This window comes from Patagioenas fasciata, chromosome 1 (assembly GCF_037038585.1).
Source record: "Patagioenas fasciata isolate bPatFas1 chromosome 1, bPatFas1.hap1, whole genome shotgun sequence".
In the NCBI taxonomy this organism is placed as follows: domain Eukaryota; kingdom Metazoa; phylum Chordata; class Aves; order Columbiformes; family Columbidae; genus Patagioenas; species Patagioenas fasciata.
The window spans coordinates 201,056,793-201,077,745 of record NC_092520.1 but is presented as its reverse complement, the minus strand read 5'-3'; the positions used below and the strand labels follow the sequence as shown (position 1 = coordinate 201,077,745).

Sequence of the window (20,953 nt, the reverse complement as noted above, 5' to 3'; positions counted from 1 at the left end):
AGCTTCATAATGTTCTTTCAGATCTGAATGCTTACTTTTTTTTTTTTACTGAAAACTTGCTTTTTGGGTTGCCCATGAGGATGCCAGTGGTGAGATTAGAGGGGGTGCCTTGTGACTTTGAGCTCTGCTACTTGAGTAAATTTTTTTAATTGATTTTTAAAATAAGTGGTATTCATGCTTTGAGCTGTATAATTGTATATTTTACTGAGAGGTATTCCTTCACAAAACTCTCAAATTCTGAGATGCCTGTTTGAGAAGAAGGTCTTGACCTTTGGACAAATGGTATTATAGTGGTTGTGTTTCCTGTTTAAGGTCAGGGTAATGCACATGGTGGGCAGAAGAGGGATGATAGTGAATTTGGTGAAGGGTGTATTAAAGTGTTGGCAGACCTGTTTGCCAGAGTTAGAGGTTGTTTGTAGCTCTGTGGAGAAATGATGCTTATTCTGTGTTGCTTATGGGTTGAATATCCATTTTATATTGACTGTAAAGAGAAACCTACAATGATTAACTTATGGCTTCAGTGAATGCTCCACCACTTCCTTCCCATATTTCTGTCTTCTCCACACTGTTCCCCACCCTGGTATAGCATTTAATGGATAAATGAAACAGTAGCAGTTACATTCAAAGCTCTGGTGAGCATTTTTTATAATGTAAAGAAATACCTGTGGCACTGCTAGCATTTGAAAAAAGCTTTGCTGAAAGCTGATTCTCCTCTAATTTTGTGTTTATGTTAAAACTTTTAATTGCCTTTGTGTCTCACCTGATTTTCTCCCACCCTTTTTTTTGCTTTCTTTGTTCAAGTGAAAGTGTATGTTTTCCCTTTTAACCCTGTACTCTGAATCTGGTTTATGAGTATTAAAATAGTTGGGGATAAATGCATTTGTTTGCTGTATTTTGTTTTGGAAGCTAAATGCTTCTGCTTCCCACAACTGTTACGCCTCCAAATTTTAAACTTGGTTCTCTTAAGTGGTTTATAAATTGCTAGAGTAGGTAGAAATAGATTTAGGGAGTAAGGTGTGTTGTCTTGCCTCATATTTTGCAAGAGATTTAGAATAACTTTTTAATTTTTGTAGGCAGTTGATGAAATAGACGTTACCTGTCTTTTTAGGACACTTCTGATATCTTTTGTTGAATGCTCCTGTATTGAAGTGGCTGGTATTTAGGTCATGGTAATTTTTTTTTTTTTTTTTTAAATGAAGGAAACTCTCCCAGATTAACTGTGGCATTCCTCAAGGGTGGATGGTACCTGAATCTCCCCTGTCCTGTATCAGTAAGCCTTCCTGCTCTGAAAACTGAGGTTTTTTTAACATGTGCTGAGGCAAACAAGAGCTAGGTTGAGCATTGAAGGCATAGCAGATGAGAGTAACAGTGCTGCTGCTTTTACCTTTCAATAAATGTTGAAGAATAGCAGAAGAAACAATCCAGTAGTTGAGATGCTCTTGAACTGGAGAAAGATCAATTAATTTCTGGCCTAGTCACAATGAATGGCTAATCACTGCTTCCTTCATTAGCATTTTGGTTGGTGAGATTGTTGGAAGGACTGACTGCATGACATTAATGGTGTATGATTACTGTACAAATGCATTATGTCAGTAAATAGGTAAAGGCAAATCCTTTGGAAAGGCACAGCTTTTCCAGCTTTTGTCTGGGTTATTTGTTGTTGTTGTTATTTGATTTTTTTTGTTTGTTTGCTTGTTTGTTTTTAATAATGCCTTTGAACCTGGTATATTCTGAGCTGCTGCTAGAAGATAATTCCAACAGACTCCGATAAAACTATTTTCAAGTTGAGAAGCCATGTAAGAGAGTAAATGAGGATTTTTGGGGGGTTTATGGGGTAATGAAGTGCAAATGTTTGTCAGAGTTGTTTTTTGTCCCATGCTAGTCAGAAGTTATGTTTCTGGTGTTAGTATGTCACTTGATTTGTCCACTCAGGTGTTCACTCTCTTAAAAAATGCAATTGATGACTATTAGGGACATTGATGTTTTTAAAAAAGGTGCTTTTTCTTTGGACTTTAGAAGCAGAAGTCTTTACCCAGCAGTGTTTTTAACTACTGTTCCTTTTTAAACAGTTTTATCATGTAGTAACTTCACATTGGGGAAAAAAGCTAATAAGGAAAAATGGGCCACCAAAACCATCAATAGGACACTTTCAAGTACATGTGAAAATATTGTACGTTGTTTTCTGAAAGCTAATGATTATTTCTATTCTTTCAAAAACTTTTATGAACAAATGTTAGTTGCTGCTGTCCTTTTAAATCCAAGTAATATCACTTGATGGCATAATAAAAAAATCCTCTACTATGTTAATGTCTAAGGAAAAAAAAACCTGATATATATTTTAACTTAAGAAATATCAACTGTATGAAAAAAAAGAAGGAATTATTGAGATATTTGTGATGGAAAATAGACTTCAAGCATAATAAAATGAGAAAAGTGAACCAGGCTTTATTTGTGATGCAAGTCAAAAGCTGCTTCAGTTTTAGATACTGATATTTTGCCCTGCCTTTCAATGTTTAACAAAAAAAAAAAAAACTCTAATTCTGGGTTCATGTGAGGTCTGTTCAAGTGTGATTGAATCATATGGTGCAATGAAAAAACTACAAGTTACTGACTAAAAGTGTTGAAGTCATGAGTATATGTATGTTTGCATGTACACCTGAGTGTCACTGCTGAGGAGAGGTAATGAAGGTGTAATTAGTACAATTTCTTGTGCTCAAAGATCTTTCTATTTCAGTATTCCTTTATCTTTCTTGTCTTTCATGTTGTGGTTTAGTGCATATAAACCATCATTTGTATAGTAAAGAAGGCAGTGCCTTCTACTGCAAAACCTTCTCTTGCAAATTTTTATCATTTTCTTTAAAGATAAATCAGTAAACTGCCTTTTTAGGTAGCTTTGCCCTACTTTACAACTTCTGTTTGTAGAAGCAGTGCTCTGCTGCCTTGTGTGCAGCAGTGCTCTGCTGCCTCGTGTGCTGGCTGGTGTGGGTGGTTGTGGGTGGTGCATGGTGCTGCTGGGAGGTGTCTGTGGATGGGACAAGACAGCTGCTGTGGGGCGCACTGACTGGTTGTAGCACTCTGAATTACTGCTCTTATCTTTCATCATAATTAAGCTCAAGTCCTTTCTGCAGATTTGGTACAACTGTCTAGACTTGAGTGTACAGGCTGATGAACCCCTGACAAAGTGCGTAACACGCTTTTCTGTCCCAGATTTTCAGGTTATGTCATGTGATTCAGCATGTGCTTTTTTTTTTTTTGAGAAAAATTTTGTAACTCTGTGGAGGCATAACTTCTCTGCCACTCTGGAAGCCTCATTTTAAATGAAAGAGGAAAGTTGGGTTCTCCCCACCTCCTTTTTTTTTGTGTGTGGGGGACAGGCAGCAAGGGGGTCGTTGTGAGGTTTTTTACCCCCGTGTCCCACTTTAGCTTGTTCCTTTAAAGAGGAACAGCAGGCAGTTAATTAGAAGTTGTGCAACAAATACATGTAATTTCTTATTACAAATTACATGTTAATTGTATTTATTCTTCTGTTTTTTGCCTTGCAGACCAGAATCTGTAGAAGCTAGCCCTGTGGTAGTTGAAAAATCGAACAGTTATCCACACCAGTTGTATACCAGCAGCTCGCATTCACACAGTTACATTGGTTTGCCCTATGCGGTAAGTTTCATTCTAAGTATTCTGTACAAAAGATGTAAAATATGCTGTTCTTAACTGGAAAACTCTGATTCATGCTTACATTTTTATATTTTACTGGGATTTGGGGTAAGTTGATTAAAGATGGTTGGTTACAAGCAGAATACAGAACATAGTGCACTTACATGTAAAACATAGTTGGGAAGGTAAATAAACAAGAATAAACTATGACAGAAACAAAATTTAAACTATTACTAACAAGTCTCTGAAGTTCTTTACAAAGTGAATTCTTATACTTTGGCTTAAATAACCATCAGTGTATGAACATTTAAGAGCTGTAACTTCTCTTTCAACAAATATGTAGGACCATAACTATGGTGCTCGGCCTCCTCCAACGCCTCCTGCTTCTCCTCCTCCATCAGTGCTTATAAGCAAGAATGAAGTAGGCATATTTACCACTCCCAACTTTGATGAAACCTCCAGTGCTACTACCATCAGTACATCAGAGGATGGAAGCTATGGAACCGATATTACCAGATGCATTTGTGGCTTTACACATGATGATGGATATATGATCTGTTGTGACAAATGCAGGTAATTAATATTAAAGTAATTAAAAATGTAAACATTACTTAAAAACTTCAAGCTGCACTGATAGTAAATGTAACTAAATGGTGTTTTAATTATGTTGAGTCATAGGAAATTTCCCTCCATCAAAACAGTGTTTAAAGATTGTATAGCTTTTTAATAGGCAAGGTAGTTGGTTAAGGGCAGTGAGAATTTTGTACCTGATTCCATTCTGTCTCAACTCATCATGTTATTTTGTTCATGCATTTACTTGTGTATTGTTGCTTAATAAGGGTATATATTTTTCCCCTATAAAAAGGATATCTCTTTGGTATTTTGTCCAAGTTATTTGTTAGCGTGGTGAAATAAAGACCTACGGGCTGATTCTTAACCTGCATGTACTGGTAATTTGCATTTTGGTAAATTATGCATATGTAAATTGAGTGACTTGAAGGATGCAAAATAATCTACAAGAAAATTCCAAAGTATTGATTTCTATGGGCATGATGTTTCTGATTTTCAGAGGACAGAGTTTTAAGAATTTTTTAACCATGAAAAGACTAACCTAGATTCTTAGGGGAGAAGTTGAAGTTAAATGTTTAAACTTGTGTGTTCACGCAGAAGGACCTACTTGATCATGGTAAAATAAGCAGGTGCTATTAAATACTTGGAATAACAACCTTAAAAAATTTTTAGAGCCGATATACTTAACAGGAGGACACAGATCTCAGGTTTCTGGACTTGCTCGGTATTAGCCTGTATTTGTACATTCGTAACACCTAACGAATGCCACTGATTTTATTAAGAGTGTCGTGTATTTCTAAAATGATTGTTTTGGCTAGTTCAAAGGTGAATTTGAGCTCCCTTCTTCTGTCTGCTTATGTAACAAGCTTGTTATTAATTTTTGATGATCCCTGATTCCGATAGCCCTTTCCCTTATTTTGAAATGTATTTTGATCTTCTCTCAGCAATGGAGCTGTAGGCAGTCACCAGTTAGGTAACACCTGCTTCTTTTGAAGATGAGATTCTCTGTGAGGAGCTGGAGAGAGTTGTGATAAATTCACAAGTGTGTCTCAGTAGTTTCTAGGATTGTGGGGATGAGCATGAACTCCTGTTCTGAGTTAGCCTTCAGTCTAGCAAACAGCCTCACTGCCCTGACTGCGGGGAGCAGTTGAAGCTCTTCCTATGCTGCACAACAGTGCTAGCAGTCAGAATCATAGAATTGTTTTGGTTGGAAGAGACCCTTAAGATCACTGAGTCCAACTGTTAGCCTAGCACTGCCAAGCCCACCTCCAAACCATGTCCCTAAGCACCACAGCTACATGTCTCTTAAACACCTCCAGGGATGGTGACTCAGCAACTTCCCTGGACAGCCTGTTCCAGTGACTGACAACTCTTTCCATTAAGTTTTTCTTGATATCCAATCTAAACTTCCGCTGGTGCAATTGAGGCTGTTCTGTCTTGTCCTGTTGCTTCTTACCTGGGAGAAGAAACCAACACCCTCTGTGCTACAACCTGCTTTCAGGTAGTTGTAGACAGTGATAAGGTCTTCCCTCAGCCTCCTGTTCTCCAGGCCAAACAACCCCAGTTCCCTCAGCTGCTCCTCATCACACTTGTGCTCCAGACACTTCACCAGCTTCCTTGCTCTTCTTTGGACATGCTCCAGCACCTCAGTGTCTTTGTTGCCACAGGAGGCCCAAAACTGAACACAGGATTTGAGGTACGGCCTCACCAGTGCCCAGTACAGGGGAAGGATCACTGCCTTGGTCCTACTGGCCACACTATTCCCGATACAAGCCAGGATGCTGTTGGCCTTTTTGGCCACGTGGGCACACTGCTGGCTCATGTTCAGCTGCTGTCAGTCAACACCCCCAGGTCCTTTTCCCCCAGGCACTTTCCAGACACTCTTCCCTGAGCCTGTAGCGCTGCATGGGGTGTTTGTATAAAAACATATGTATTTTAATAGAACATATAAATGTAAGTAAAACATGTATTTGTATGTTTATTGTAATATAGAAAAGTAGAAATAATATAAATACATTTATAAAAGGAAATGGAATAATTTAAAAGCAGAATTCCTGTTACTATGTAAAGCAGAAGTCTTGTTACTGAGGGTATTTGCCTTTATCTTGTTCTCTATTGTGATAATTTACCATTTTTTATTTCCAGTGTTAGAGAAAAAATTCCAAGTGGGAAAATGAGTCTAAAGAAGCAGAGAGACACCAGGAGACAGCCACGAGATTGGAATTACAGTGAACAGTGGAATAGAAAATCAGCTAGCAGAGTGGTGGTGAAGACAGTAATTGAGATGTAGTTTTAGGCAGTATTCAATCTGAGTAAAGGTCATGATGAAAAAAAGAATGTGTCTCTCTGTGTCTGTGTGTGTGTATTATAGACAGAGTTTTAAAAATTGTACTTAAAATAATAAGGTTGTTTTTTTTTTTTTTAAGTGTCTGGCAGCACATTGACTGCATGGGGATTGACAGGCAGCATATTCCTGACACATACCTGTGTGAACGTTGTCAACCAAGGTGAGTATTTCAACTTTTGAACTCTAGATGACTAGAATAAGTGGACAATGTAAAAAGAGGAGGTGGTGGAACACCCAACAGATTAAACACAGACCAGGTAGCATAATCCAGCTGATTCTAGTTAAAGGAGCTACATTTCTGGTGCAGATGATCTTAAAAGTCTCCATTCAAGTTCACAGTAGTGATTGTTTTGCCTCACTAGGGGGCAGGGATAGACCCTTGAAATGCTTATCAAAATAGTAATGATTCCTAGATCCTTTTCCAGGCTGACTGACGTGGATAGTCCATTCCATATTTCATTTCATGGCTGTCATATGTCGAGAACCCTTAACAGCAGTGTTTTCAGGTCAGCCGCTCCACCAGTATTTCTCACTGTTTTCTGTTTTTATGGCCCCATTTCAATATGCTGCCCTGCTCACTTGGAGAATTTCTTGCTCATTAATTTGTAGCCCCTCCACTTGCAGTCATATGATGTGACAAGGAGGGCATTTTGTTCTGACTGTCTGGTAGGTAGATTATATCTGATTGTCATCATAGATATCCTGTGATGTAGAGTATAAAATGCTACTTGCTACTTATGTTGCAGATTGTTAATTAAACTGTGAATAAAAGACATGCGTGTTCAGATAATTTTAATTACCAATAAATGATTCTTTTATTTCTGACAAATAGTTTGGTACTTCTTGTTGTAGAATATTTGAATCATGACGGTTGTTTTGAAGAATCTGCAGGAAAATGGTTTAATGCCTGCTTATCTGTAATCCGTGGACCAAATGTTAAACCAAATGTTAATCTTTCTTCTGGGCTGTCAAGTTTTGTTATGTTTTCAAGTGATTTGGATACTTGTACGTGTTTTGCATTACAGTGGAATGGAACAGTACTTAGAAAGGCATCAGTTGTGTATCTACACATTCAGCTAGTCTACTGTTTATTAGTTTAATAGTAAATGGGAAATGGTAACTATGGAAAGGTCTTTTAATACTTAGATGTATTAATGCGTAAGTGTGAAGAACAGAATACAATTTATGTTTTTATTTCAGGAGTTTAGATAAAGAAAGGGCAGTGCTGTTGCAACGAAGGAAAAGGGAAAATATGTCAGGTGAGTAAAGCTTAAAAACTTTTTGTCAGTAAAGGTTATAAAAACTCTATAGACTTCAGAGTTGTATACGCAGTTCCTGCAATTTTTATAGCCTTCAGCATGTAAGGTTCAGTAAATCAATGTCTTTTACTTGACTTTATCATTACCAAGATAACGATATATTGGAGTTGTTGCAGTTCCACATGTTTTATTATAGGTTGTCACCACTGCCTTATTTTATCACTGTGGAATGGTTCAATATGTTTGAACGTTGTTGAAGTTTCATAATAATTAATGTAGCTTTTATAGTAACTACTTTGAGTAAGCTACTGAAGATAAGATGGAAAAGGTTCAGGTTTCTTCTGTGATAAGAGAGAATTAATAAATCTACTTCCTTTTGGGGGAAAAAAAAAATTCACAGCTCTGTCATTTTCTCCTTCATAGTATGGGATTTTTGTGTCCTCACACTAATCTCTCAAAACCATTCCATTGCAGGTGATATTCCTGTCTCTAAGAATTACATAATTGAGATTTAAGACAATCTAGCACTGTTTTGAGAGGGAATCCTAGTTCTGATTTGCTGTCTGTAGATTTGTGTGTATTGGTATTTTGGGGAGTTTAGTTTGACCACAAGCAAAATTGCTGAACTTAGGCAATAAATTATATGGTGTTTCAAGGTTCTTTTGGTCTTTAACTAGATGAGGCTTATAGTGCAAGTACTTGTTTCAGTCTCTATATTTTATTAAATTAGCTCTCCTACCATTTATAGAATTTTGAAACTCAGATGACCTAACTTCTTAGGAGTTCTGTCCAGCCATTACCAAAGCATGTTGTGGCTTTCTTGGTTGACAGGTGATACCTTCAAGCTCTATTACAAAAGTCGTAGTCTTGGAGGAAGTCGTTCTCCTAAACATTACATGTTTTACTTTCAAATCGTGTCTGTGAAGTACTGGGGTATGTGCAAGTATGTGTTAGGATTTCTTAAAAAAAAAAAACTCTGTAGATAAGGTCCTGCTGCCTACTTCATATGGCTTCAGAAAAGCTGAAGTGTGTGATGTGGGTCTAAAAGTTTGTGTGGCTTAATAGTGGTTCTTGATGCGGTTGACGCTTTGCTGTCGAGCACTAAGCTGCCTTAACTCCCTTAAAGCGATTAATGCCTTACTTTGAACACCGCAGGAATTTTTTCATTTTGTCTGTTTTCATTTTAACAAAACCAAACTTACTTTGTAATAGTTTTGGTTGACCTGCTAGATGGTACGATTTTCAATTAGAATTTTAAATTAATTTTTGCTGATTCTAATAAAATAATAGGACAAGTACATTTTAATTCATTTGGAGTTAATGAGTTCACTACGTGATATGATATTGTGAGAATGAACTTGAATTTGCGTACAGAGTAGGGTAGGTTGATGGTCTGAGCTATTTAAGTCATCTCTTAGGATTTGTAGCCACACCATCTGATCATTTACTATAAACTTAAGGGAAGAGTCAAAATCTTAGCAGCAGCTGAAGAAGAGATTTTTACCTTTGAAGTTAGTGTTCAGCTCTCCTTAATCCTGATGATCAGTCTTTTAAATATGTTCTGTGCTTTGAATAGGTAAAGAAATACTAACTGGTAGGTCTTAAGTATCAAAACAGAGTAAAAACAAAGATAAATTCTAATCCTGTTTAGTCTAAGACTCAGTATTAATTACTATGATTCATAATACTTGAACATATGCTTGCATCTCTAGTTAACTTTCACTTGGCTAAATCCACTTTTTGTGTGTTGGCTGATGATAGATGGTTCAATCAGACTTAAATAATTCTGGATATGAGCTGTCTACTATAAGACAGTAGTTAAAATGGCTGATTTTCATAGAAGATTCCAAGTAAGAAAAGCAGAACTGACATCAGTTTGAATCTATCTAATGCATGTTTTAAGTATTCAGCAGCAGCAGAATGTTAATTGTATGAATAACTTAAGTAATAAGTTACAGGTGGTTTATTAAATGTGAGATTGCATTACTTGGATGTTCTTTGAGTAAGTATATATTTAGGGGTTTTGTTTTAGTCTTAAATGTAATAGGGCTTTTCGTTTAGATATGAGAACACAATATATTGTTTTCTATTTTAAAGAATTCTGAAGAGTTGCTGCTTTAGTCATGTTGCATCCAAAGCTAAACAGTGGGGAGCAAGTAGTAGGTCAGTTGGCTTGCCTCAAAAAAAATAGTTTTTAAGTGAATGTTTCAAATTATATAAAATTTGGTGAGAGTCTTAAACTTTTATGCGTAACCACTTCACCTTTTTTCCTGGACACAAATTATAACCCGTTGTTCTGGGGCCTGTAGTTGTATGTGGTGGTGTTTGTTTTCCTGTTCTGGTGTAAAAGTGTAGTTCTGGTGCAGTTTACTGTGTTTTGGATTGCTTACTGCGTTCCAGTGGTGTGAGCAGCTTTGTTAAGCCCCATGTCACTTGTATCCTGGATGCTTTGGTTTTGGGTTGTGTGTTTTGTTTGGGTTTTTTGTTGTTGTTGTTGTTGTTTATTTTAAGATACAGTATCTAGACATGTAAAACCTGGTCAAGGATGTTGCTTCAAGCTGTCTGGTCTTGAAGTTGGTGCTGATGAAATCACTTACTGCTTATGGGGAAATGAGTTTGGGCCCGTAACTGCTTGTGAAATTTGGAGAGTTTATATCTTGCCTTCCAAGATGCTAAATCTTCCCTTAGTGTGCTTTCCTAAGGTTCTTCAAAGTGAAAGCTGGTTATGTAGGTTAGGAAGGAGTGTCTCAAAACAACTCTGTGTAATTATATGTTTGGTTGAGGTAATTATTCTTTACAGTAAGTTAGGGCGCAGTGTAGACAACAATATTGAAATGTTGCTTCTGTAAGGAAGGCAGTGTTTTGTGGGGGGAGGTTGGGGTGGACAGGAGGAGAGGTTTGCCTGTGACATAGTGATTCTCTACATACTAGTGCCTGGACTATAAACATTGACAGTTTCAAGAGGGCCTTGGGTTTTCATTTCTCAATCACTGGTTATTTTGCTAGTCATTATTCTTTGATTAGATATCTCTTGATGTGTTGTTATGCTTTTTAGTGCTAGTTCAGAAAATAGTCTCAGCAGAGATGTAAATAAATTAAGAAAACCTTGTCAGCTCCTAATACATAAAGTATAGTGATGTGCCTAATAAATGGTTGAAAAGAACAGCCAAGATGGTAAAATCGGATTGCTTACTATGCACAGAGGAATCCTATTAAGGAATGTTGTCAGCAAGAAAAATCCAGAGTAACCAGTAGCTGGAGTTCTTTATTTAGTAAAGGAGGTTTCTGGAATTAGGACTATTGAATGCACTGATCAAGGCAACATCCTTCTGAGCTCAGAGGGAATGCTTTCCCTGCTCTCATATTATATGTAAAGCCTGATTCTATGCAGTTTCAGAAAAAGTCCTGCTTAGCATCAAGTAGGTGTACTGAAGGTAGAATATTTGTAAAAGCTGCTAAAATACAAAAAGTCTGTACTGAGCATATGTGAACAGCTGTCTCCTATGTGCACCATCTCTCTTGCAATCCTTCCCATACTTCACAGCCTTTCACAGCCTTTCATCTTGACAGAACTAGGGTAATCCTATTTCAGGTCAGGACATGTATTTGTCTGACATAAATGCTGATGTATGCTAAATTTCAGGGTTTGCCTTTTATGTCTGCAGGTACGCAGCACAAAGAAAAAATATCTGTCAGTTTGTGTATGGTCTTGTTTTAATCAGTAAAATACACTTGCCTTTTGTCTTCCCTGAGCAGAAGAATGTTATTGTTGGGGGATTTTGAGGAGAGGAGGTGTCTGGCTAAATCGACATATTTATGCTGAGAAAGGCACTTGACACTGCAAATTGCAGCTGAAATAGTTGATTACAACTTACACATGACTGATTAATAGGGCTGCACAAGAAATGCTGGACAGTCATTAATTTTAAACCCCCCTAGAATAGTCATCTGAGAGAATTCTGATGCCATATTACAAGTAAAAGCTATATATGCAAGTGAACAAGTTAAAAAATTTCTTTAGCATTTTTGTTCTGATTCTAATTTTACTTATAATGGAATATGAGAATATAATTCTGTTCAGAGAATGAAATTAATAAATTATATTTTTCTTACCTGGCATTACAAACATCTGCTGATTACCAGCTTCTCATTGATCATTCATTTTCATGCTGTTGCAGCTGTTGGTGAATTTTGCATATGAGTGCTTGAAGAATTTGTCAGTATGCATTTTTATTTTTTAAAAGCAAATGTAGAGTAGTGAATGTTCTTTCTACAGTGTTTGATTTTTTACAGAATCTTTTTTGTTGTTTTAAAGATGGGGATACCAGTGCAACCGAGAGTGGTGATGAGGTTCCTGTGGAACTGTATACTGCTTTTCAACATACACCAACTACAATTACTTTAACTGCTACAAGAGTTACAAAAATCAATGATAAGAAAAGGAAAAAAAGTGGAGAGAAAGAACAGAACATAGCAAAATGTAAAAAAGTAAGTGAATGTAATTTCTCTTTTATAACTCTGTGTTATCAATTATAGCTATGTGACATCTCTTACGAAGAGACACCAGTTTTAAAAATCAGGCTATTATAATAATATTTTACTACCTGAGTTTAAATAGAAATGTAAAACTCTGCAGTAGATGATACAGTCTTCCCTGCCTCCCCTTCCCCACCCTCCACTTCCCCTTAATTCAAGTTAATATGTACTAGCCATGAAAGTTCAGTTTTATTATTGGGGCAGAATTTGTAAGGAAGAATTGCATTTACTGCACCACTTGGTCTAGTTAGCGGTGGGACGGAATAGGCTTTGGATACTCAGAGAAGAATTCTGTGTCTGAAAGTCTTCATTTGTGGTTGTTTAAAGTTCAGAAATGTTTGATGTCAGTTGTCCTAATGTGACTTTATGTCCATTTATCTGAGTTGAAATGGTGTGGAAGTGTGCTGTGAGAAAGGTAGCTACTAAACTGCTTTGGTAAACAGGGTATTGATGTTATCGTTTACACTTGTAGCTAAACAGTATACACTGTGGGAGGACAAATATAATGTATGTGAAGAAATAAAGTATGTGGAATTTCCTAAACCAACGAGTTCCTTTCTGGGGTTCAGTTTTACTGGCTTGGATGAAAATTTTGTCCTTTAAAACTAGAAACCAGAATTAGTTACCAATATATTTTTGGAAATCTTGAGTAAAATGTTTCCTTTTGAATGAATGTGTCTGAGCATAAATTTACTACCACATAGTCTTCTCTTACGTCCCAAAATTGTGTGAGATGATTTAATCAATGAGATTTTTGTTGTTGAATGACAAACTTCTTTCAAAAGTTAACATTATAGGACATCTGTGACCCCTGCTTCCCGTCCCCTCAGTTTAGTGAGGGACGTGGGAAATTTACAGGTTGACCTGATAAGTATGGTCTGTTTTATAAGTAACTTTTCTGTTACTTTGCCTTGAATTCTGAGATACTAGAGAGTCATGGTGTAATATGGGAGAAAGGTAAGGGTACCTGGACTGCTAGGTCTGACATCCTGTATGCACTTAGCATGGAATGCTGAGTTGGTTTTTAAAATATATTTTGAGAGATGTAACCTCTTGCCTCCTTGAGGTTTCAATGTACTTTGTTCTGTTGTCGTCTTGCATGTTTATTGAGAATGGTCCACACTGAAAAGCTGTTAATTCGTTAGAAGACTTTGAATTCCTTAAGAGATTATGTATTTTCTCAAAAAATACAAATATCTAATTTTGTTTCAGGCATTTCGAGAAGGATCCAGGAAATCTTCACGAGTAAAGGTAATGAGATTTTTGTTTTGTTTTAAACCTTAATTGTACATTACTTAAATAATATGAAGGATCAGGAGTGCAATTTGGGCTATTCATTAAGAACTGAAATACTCTTGATAACTAACCTACTGCATATGCATCATAGTAGTTTTAAATTAAGGTATGAGCACTACATCTTTGTTCTGCTAAGTTAACTGAAATGGTGTAGTGTCATTTTTCATTCTGAAAATACTTGGTTTTCAAGAGCTAGTGGAGGAATTAGAGCTTGTTTGTGCTTTGCAAGGGCATAAAGTTGAGTGCAGACTTCAGTTGAACTTAGTAGCTCCAGCTTTTCATAGTTCTAAGCAGCAAAGGAGTGAAATAGCAATATTGCATTTCAAAGCTAAACTAGTGGTTCTGCTCTGTCATACCTCCATATATTCACCAGGGGGGACTTGACTTACTAGTGCTGGCATAGTTTAAGGAATCATGTTGGGATGTCTGCTTTCTAGGATTTAAGTGTTAAAGCAATCTTTACGTTTTCTGAGAGATAAAAATCTACATGGTGTGAAAAACTAGATATTGCCTGTAGTTTATTCATCCTTGAGATATATAAAAATGAATAGGACACAATTTACACTTCAAATGTATAATATGTGACTTGAATAGCGAAGACAGAATTGGGGAATCTATTTTGTGCTTTTTGCATATGGTGTTTTTTAAGGTTCACTTGTGGTTGTTTTATGGTTTACTTAGCATCACACCTTTTATTGATGTTGTTTGTATGTATGGTTCTCTTGATGCACAAAAGAAATGTAATCAGTAACAGGTAAATTGAATTGCTGAACTACTTGCTTGTTGTATTAATGTTTAATAGTGTCTCTGCTCAGGTGGATAGAAAAGGGAGCGTTGGCTGGCTGCTGCTGTCCGTAAGGAGCATTGCTTGGCTGCAGCCTGGCTGCTGCGTGTGAGGTCTGGAGGTACAATGGCACTTTCTTTAAAAGTGGAAGGATCTGAAGCACTGCAGAGGAAAATTGTTTAGTGAGGAACAGATAAGGGGAGAAAAATGATCTGTGTAAAGCCTGTAACATTAGGGTCACAGCCTTAATGTAGTAGGTGTAGGATGAGTAAAGTTTAAGATGTAAAGTGCAAAAAAAAAAAAACCACCAAACAGCATGACCCTGGAAGTTGAAAGGGGGAAATCAAAATTTGTATATTATAGGATGGAAGCTGGAGTTCTTTATATTTGCATATGTTCACAAAAGCTGAGTAGGCAGGGAAATCTGATCCTCCAACTCTTGCACTCATAGATTTGTTATGCAGTGCAGTTGTGGGAGGAAACTGTCAGTCTCCATTCTCATCCCACTAAAAGTTATAATCCCTGTTGAAAGGGGAATGCATTCCTGAACTTTGGCAGTATTTGTGAAATGATAAAATTCCTGAAAGGGCAAATGTGGTGCTGCTGAGTTCAACTCAATGCTTTTAAGTAATGCAGAATTTTATACTGGACTTCCTAAAAAAACCCAAACTTTAAATCAATGGCGTGCCTTTACCCATTCATTCTGTGTCTTGTTGTAAACTGATTATTTTTTATTTTAATATCTCATCTTTTAATATCTGGTCCCTTTAATTTTTAGGGCTCAGCTCCAGAGATTGATCCTACTGACAGTTCGAACTTTGGATGGGAGACTAAAATCAAGGCATGGATGGACCGTTATGAAGAAGCAAATAATAACCAGTACAGTGAGGGTGTCCAGAGGGAGGCACAGAAAATAGCTCTGAGATTAGGAAATGGAAATGACAAAAAAGAAGTCAGCACCAGCAGTCTGATTTTCAAACCTCCAGTAGAGGTAATGAGCTGTACGATGTTGTATTATTGCATCTTGGTTTTGTGCCATGACAAAGAGCCATTTATGTTCCTTGCAGGGCGGGGTGGGGGGGGAATAGTTTTCTGTATCTTGTCTCACCAGATCTAAAGACCAGAGTTTTAACTGTTTTTTCAGAATTTGCAGTTTATTTTTATACAGCCTCTGTCACCCCTGGTTATGTTTACACTTGCATATCAATTCTCCTAAAAATAGCCAAGGTGTTAGTCTGAGCCTGAACACTGGCTTGTCCTTAGACTGTCTTTTTGTGGTAGACGTAACGCAGTAAACTTTGCTCGTGTTCTCTGCTCTGTGAGGATTGTCGGGAGTAGTTAGTGTAGATGGAGGCCTTGAAGTAGTAAGCTTTTTTCTGCTATGTGGTTCTGCGTTTAAATGTCCACACTTTTCTTAAGTTATAGTAAGTGTTCTGGATATTTAGGTACTTAGAGTAGAAGTACCTTTATTTTTAGTTCATGAAGGATGTTTCTGATGGTAGCTGATAGTCTGATACAGATGTTTTTTTTTTTTTTTAACTCTTGTGATCCTGTAATTTCTAGTTTATGAAGAAATTGTGCAGTGTCTGCTCCTGTCCTTAATATCAGTTACTTACCAGGTTAAAATCAGAGCCATATAACAGACCATGGCATTTTGTAGGAGAAATCTTGAGGAGTAGTTACTGTAGCAGATTAATGGAAGTGTCTTTGCTGCTTTTCCTCAAAGACCATCATGGCATATGGGACACCCTCCTTAGAGGAATATCCCTGCTTACAGAGCCTTTTGCCTACATAGAGGCTACTTCCTTTTTGATTGGTGATGACAGTTATGAGAGGTGTGAGTTCACTAATTGTCAGGGTATGTATTGGTTTTTAATTAAAAGGCATACCTCCATCTAAAGACACAGAAATAAGAAATTTGGAAGCTCTCTCAGGATTCTGTATTATTTTGTTATTTTTCTTGTTCTGTTTTTCCTTAAATGAATCATTACTGTCCTTTTATGTTTGCATGGTTTGTTTTACTTGAAGGAATAAAAGCCTTTTCAAAAGTGCTCGAGTTAGGTAGTGGTTGGACTTGATGTTAAGAGTTTCTTCCAACCAGAGTGATTCTATGATAGTATTATGCAAAACAATGCAGCAATTTGTCCTAGTAGTGCTGAGATTTAAGTGCGCAAAGGGATATAGTACTTGAATTGTGGGAACGTGAATATGTTGGTTTTCAACCATGTATTTGAGAACCAGGACTAAAGCATTCAAGGAGTCTAAATTCATATCTACTTGCATTGGTATGGGAGCAGGACAGTTTGACCAGATCAGTCTGGAGGTTTAATTACAAGGAGTGTTTTTCATACAGAGTTGTTTATTAATTGTGAAAGTATAATCTGCTGTTAATAATTATGGAAGAAAAGGTAGAAAACAATACTTCATAATTTAACCTATGTCTTTACAGAGTTACGTGCAAAAAAACAAGAAAATTTTAAAAGCTGCCAAAGACTTGCCTCCTGATGCACTTATTATTGAATACAGAGGGAAGTTCATGCTGAGAGAACAATTTGAAGCTAACGGATACTTCTTTAAAAGGTTTGTTTACTCCAAATGTTTTAATAAGGTGACTGTTAAAATGCTGTTTTGCCAAACTCTTGCCTCAAGTACAAGTGGGTCTCAGTTACCAGAAGTGTCTTGCATTTTACTGTTGTCTGATTAAAAATAATTGCAGCTGGAATCTGATCTCCCCATTTTCTTCTGGATATCCTTACAGATCTGTTCAGAAACTACTTTTTTCTCTTTCTTCCCTGATTACAGGGTTCTTCATTCTCAGATGGGTAGTTGTGCACCTTAAACCAGAGATTAGCAGGTTTTACCATTCTAAAATAATTTAGAAAGTAATGGCAAAGACATTATCTATTTTTTTGTGAGAGAAATAAGTTTTAAAGCTATCAGACCAAGAACTGAATTGGACACAGGTCAACTTGGGGCCATTTTAGTGCCAGAGTTGTCTAGTTGGTTAAGTTACTGAGCAATACGTGACTGCTTCCTTTATGTTGTGGATCATTTTCAGTGGTGGCATTAACTTGGCATGGACACATCTACTTGGAAAATTGCAAAAGGCCTGTTGGAGAGGAGAGAACACAAAGCTTTTGCTCAGTAGAGATTGAAGGGTTCCCTGGCACTTGTAACAGCAGAACTTAAAGCATGTCTTGGCAAAAGTATTTAGATGCCCACTTTCTTTAGGAGGGTTGGGTGCTAGTGATACTGCAGGTGTTAGGCAGGGATGTGGAGGTGTTATTTCATTCTGTTTTTTAAGATGATTCTATGAGGCACCTAAATTTCTACCTGATCTTCATTATAGGACTTGCCGTAAGGAAAGTTTAAGAAAGATTAAGAATCTTAACCTTGTGTATTCCATGTCTACTGCTTGCCCTGTTACTATTCCTCCCTTTACATTCAGGGCTGTAACTCAGACATTAGGTATTCTGAGAATACATTCGGAGAATGTACCAGTTAGAATCACTAAGCTTAGATACAGATATGTTATTCTCAGATTAACCTACAAGTTCAGTGTATCATGCCAAACATCATGTTATAAAGCTAACTAATGCAAAGAATAAGTAATATTTAGCATCTTTAAAAATGATAAAACTCTGGTTTTCTTGTATCTTTTTCAGGCCATATCCATTTGTTTTGTTTTATTCCAAATTCCATGGGCTAGAAATGTGTGTTGATGCAAGGACTTTTGGAAACGAAGCTCGATTCATCAGGCGTTCTTGTACGCCAAATGCGGAGGTAAGCATGTACATAAAGTTCAGCTAGATTTGTTAACTTAAAAGTCCCCTTCTGCTTGAATTTCCTGACTGTTAATTTGAGCAATCTCTACAATTAACTTCCATACAGGTACCTTTTTAGGGGGGTGGAGGGGACGGATGCTGGGAGGAAGAAAAGAAAAAAAATTGTGATAATATAATAATGTTCTCTTGAATTACAGGTGAGGCATGTAATTGAAGATGGAACAATTCATCTTTATATTTATTCCATCCGTAACATTCCAAAGGGAGCAGAAATTACTATAGCATTTGATTTTGATTATGGAAATTGGTAGGTATTTGAACATGCTGTTCTAAAATGCATCTAATGCTTATTAAGTTATGTTGTGATTCAGAGTGGTTGTGTTTTTATACAGTTTTTCTATCACTTACTTTCTTGTATGCTTTAATAAAACAGGGCTCCTTGAGCTTTGTATTTACAATGAGCAGTGTGTGTGTTGGCAGGGTTTCTTCCGTATTCTTATTACTGAGTATCAGTTGCTAATTTCAGCAGTGTTACAATTATTTATAATTTATGTGGAAAAGATACAAACTTAGATGGATATGAATAAAGATATACTATGAAAATTTATGTGTATAAAGGTGTTCTGTAGTGTGGGGAGAGTAGAGGGAAGAAAATATAGGACTATTTGGTACTATTGTAGTACAACTTCAGGAGGACAGTGTCTGTGGAATTTAGTTGTAAATCATGTTTGTTTAATACGCGATTAAGAATGTTCAAATACACTGAATGCTTAGTGCCTTAGATTCCCTAACTTTTTAACGTTTTCCTGTATGTAACTGCTGCTACCTTGAATTGGGGAAAGCTCTAATAAACTTTTGCCTTTACATGGAAGCATTGTTTTGAAATAGTAAAATAATCAGTTAATTTCCACTTGTGTATGTAGGAACGGTTATTCAAGCACCTCTCTGAAATCTGATGGCAAAACGGGCTTTTGAGTGATATAATCTAGTAATGATTTCTCGTGGCTAGTAGGTGTTCTAGGGTGTAGGTGCTTAGTGCAGGAACACCTAGGCTAGTACTAACCTTGGGAACTGAAGCACTTAAGAGCCTGTTTCTGTATGTGCACCTGGTTGAGTCCAGAAGCAGTCCAGCTGTTTGATGTTTCTCTGCCCTGAGGTACTGTTCTGTCATTTGCTTGTAAGTCAGCTTGGGTGCAGTGCTGTACAGATGTGCTTTCACCACTTCTGGTCTGAGCCAGTTACGTTCACGGAGTATTAACTTTACCTGTATTAACTGACTTGGGTCCAGAACAGCCCATGGTGCCTTGCACTGTTAAGTGTTGTAGACATACTATATCCCTCACATGAAGACAAGCTGAGGAATTGCCTGGTTCATAACATTTCTTATGTTTTGCTAATTATCCTGTTAAAATCGTGTAGTAGTTGTGTTTAGTACCTGCAGCTGACAGCCTGTGTATGTTGAACATGTTTGAATAACAGTTCCTACATACCCAAGTGGAACTTAGAATTGGACAAAGTGACTCTGAGTTCTCTCCAGTGTGCTTGTTCTGTAAATTGTCTGCTGTATTTGCATAAAGCAATAACTCATCTTCCACTCGTCTGTTGATTTCTTCAGTCTGGTGGTTATATTTTCACACAGAATATACTCAGATTTTGGATGTCTTCTGTCTTTTAAGCCAGCTACTAACCTTGAATTTTAAATAATTCCATGTGGCAGACAGCCACAAATTTTTTTCACCAGTAGATGAGATTTTTGAATTATACCAATATCGTGTATCTTGGTGAAAACTTGAGTCAACTGCTTTGAAATGGTTGGTTTGCATCACAGCAGATGTTTAACATGAAATGTATCAGCTTGCGTGATTTAGTGTTGAAAAGTCTTGTTGTTGTTAAGCCTAATCAAAATATGCCTTCTTGCATTTAATTACTTTTAGTAAATACAAAGTGGATTGTGCTTGCCTCAAAGAAAATCCTGAGTGTCCAGTTCTCAGACGTTCTGAACCTACAGAAAATATCAATACTGGATATGAAACCAGAAGGAAAAAGGGAAAAAAAGAGAAAGATGGTTCAAGAGAAAAGGAGACTCAAAACCAGAACATCACATTGGACTGTGAAGGAGCAGCCACCAAAATGAAAATTGCAGATAATAAACAGAGGAAACTCTCTCCCCTCAGGCTGTCCATTTCTAATAATCAGGTATTGACGCGAAGATGATTGGAAAGAAAAGCTTTTAAATACGTATACTATCCTTTTGCAACTACTAAAGGAATTTTAACAAGTCATTGCAAAGGGAGTGATAATGGATAAGCTCTTCAGAATTTTTTGTACAGTTTTCCTTAAAACTTGATTGTATTTAAAGATAAGTTGGTTCCCATACCAGTCTTAACTATACATTTTTCCTCAAATTTCCTTGTGGATGTCTGATGTTGTGCTTTCAGGAGCTCCAAGTCCATTCTGAAGTGTCTTTTTCTTAGTTGCTTATGTTACTCAGGAGCATAGCATTTTAAACACATAGTAAGTAGCCCAGAATATCAAGTGTTGGCTGCAGCTCTGTGTAGAAGATGAGATAGAATTTGGGAAGTTTAAGAGGAGGAAGGTGTGTTTTGAGGCTAAATACTGGGTAATAGGTGAATAGGATGGTAAAGCTGCCTGGTAATATACCACAGTAGTCAGTTTTAAAGTTGTCTTTCTTTTAATGTGTCAGTTTGAAAGAACTAGTGGGAGA

The 20,953-nt window shown here is 36.9% G+C and overlaps 1 protein-coding gene across 4 annotated transcripts in view; it reads left to right on the top strand.

Moving 5' to 3' along the window:
* The window catches only part of KMT2E (lysine methyltransferase 2E (inactive)), a 65,685-nt gene that overhangs the window by 25,830 nt on the left and 18,902 nt on the right, over positions 1 to 20,953 (top strand). For 3 of the 4 annotated variants that reach the window (XM_071803439.1, XM_065838062.2, XM_071803440.1), the window contains 11 exons: positions 3,543 to 3,654; positions 3,995 to 4,224; positions 6,648 to 6,728; positions 7,769 to 7,827; positions 12,143 to 12,315; positions 13,576 to 13,614; positions 15,222 to 15,434; positions 16,893 to 17,023; positions 18,109 to 18,226; positions 18,426 to 18,535; positions 20,163 to 20,424. In XM_071803439.1, coding sequence (XP_071659540.1) covers positions 3,543 to 3,654; positions 3,995 to 4,224; positions 6,648 to 6,728; positions 7,769 to 7,827; positions 12,143 to 12,315; positions 13,576 to 13,614; positions 15,222 to 15,434; positions 16,893 to 17,023; positions 18,109 to 18,226; positions 18,426 to 18,535; positions 20,163 to 20,424 — 1,528 coding nt within the window. Of the gene's footprint in view, positions 1 to 3,542; positions 3,655 to 3,994; positions 4,225 to 6,647; positions 6,729 to 7,768; positions 7,828 to 12,142; positions 12,316 to 13,575; positions 13,615 to 14,475; positions 14,565 to 15,221; positions 15,435 to 16,892; positions 17,024 to 18,108; positions 18,227 to 18,425; positions 18,536 to 20,162; positions 20,425 to 20,953 lie in introns of those variants that run through there. The other variant, XM_071803441.1, reaches the window with a different exon arrangement.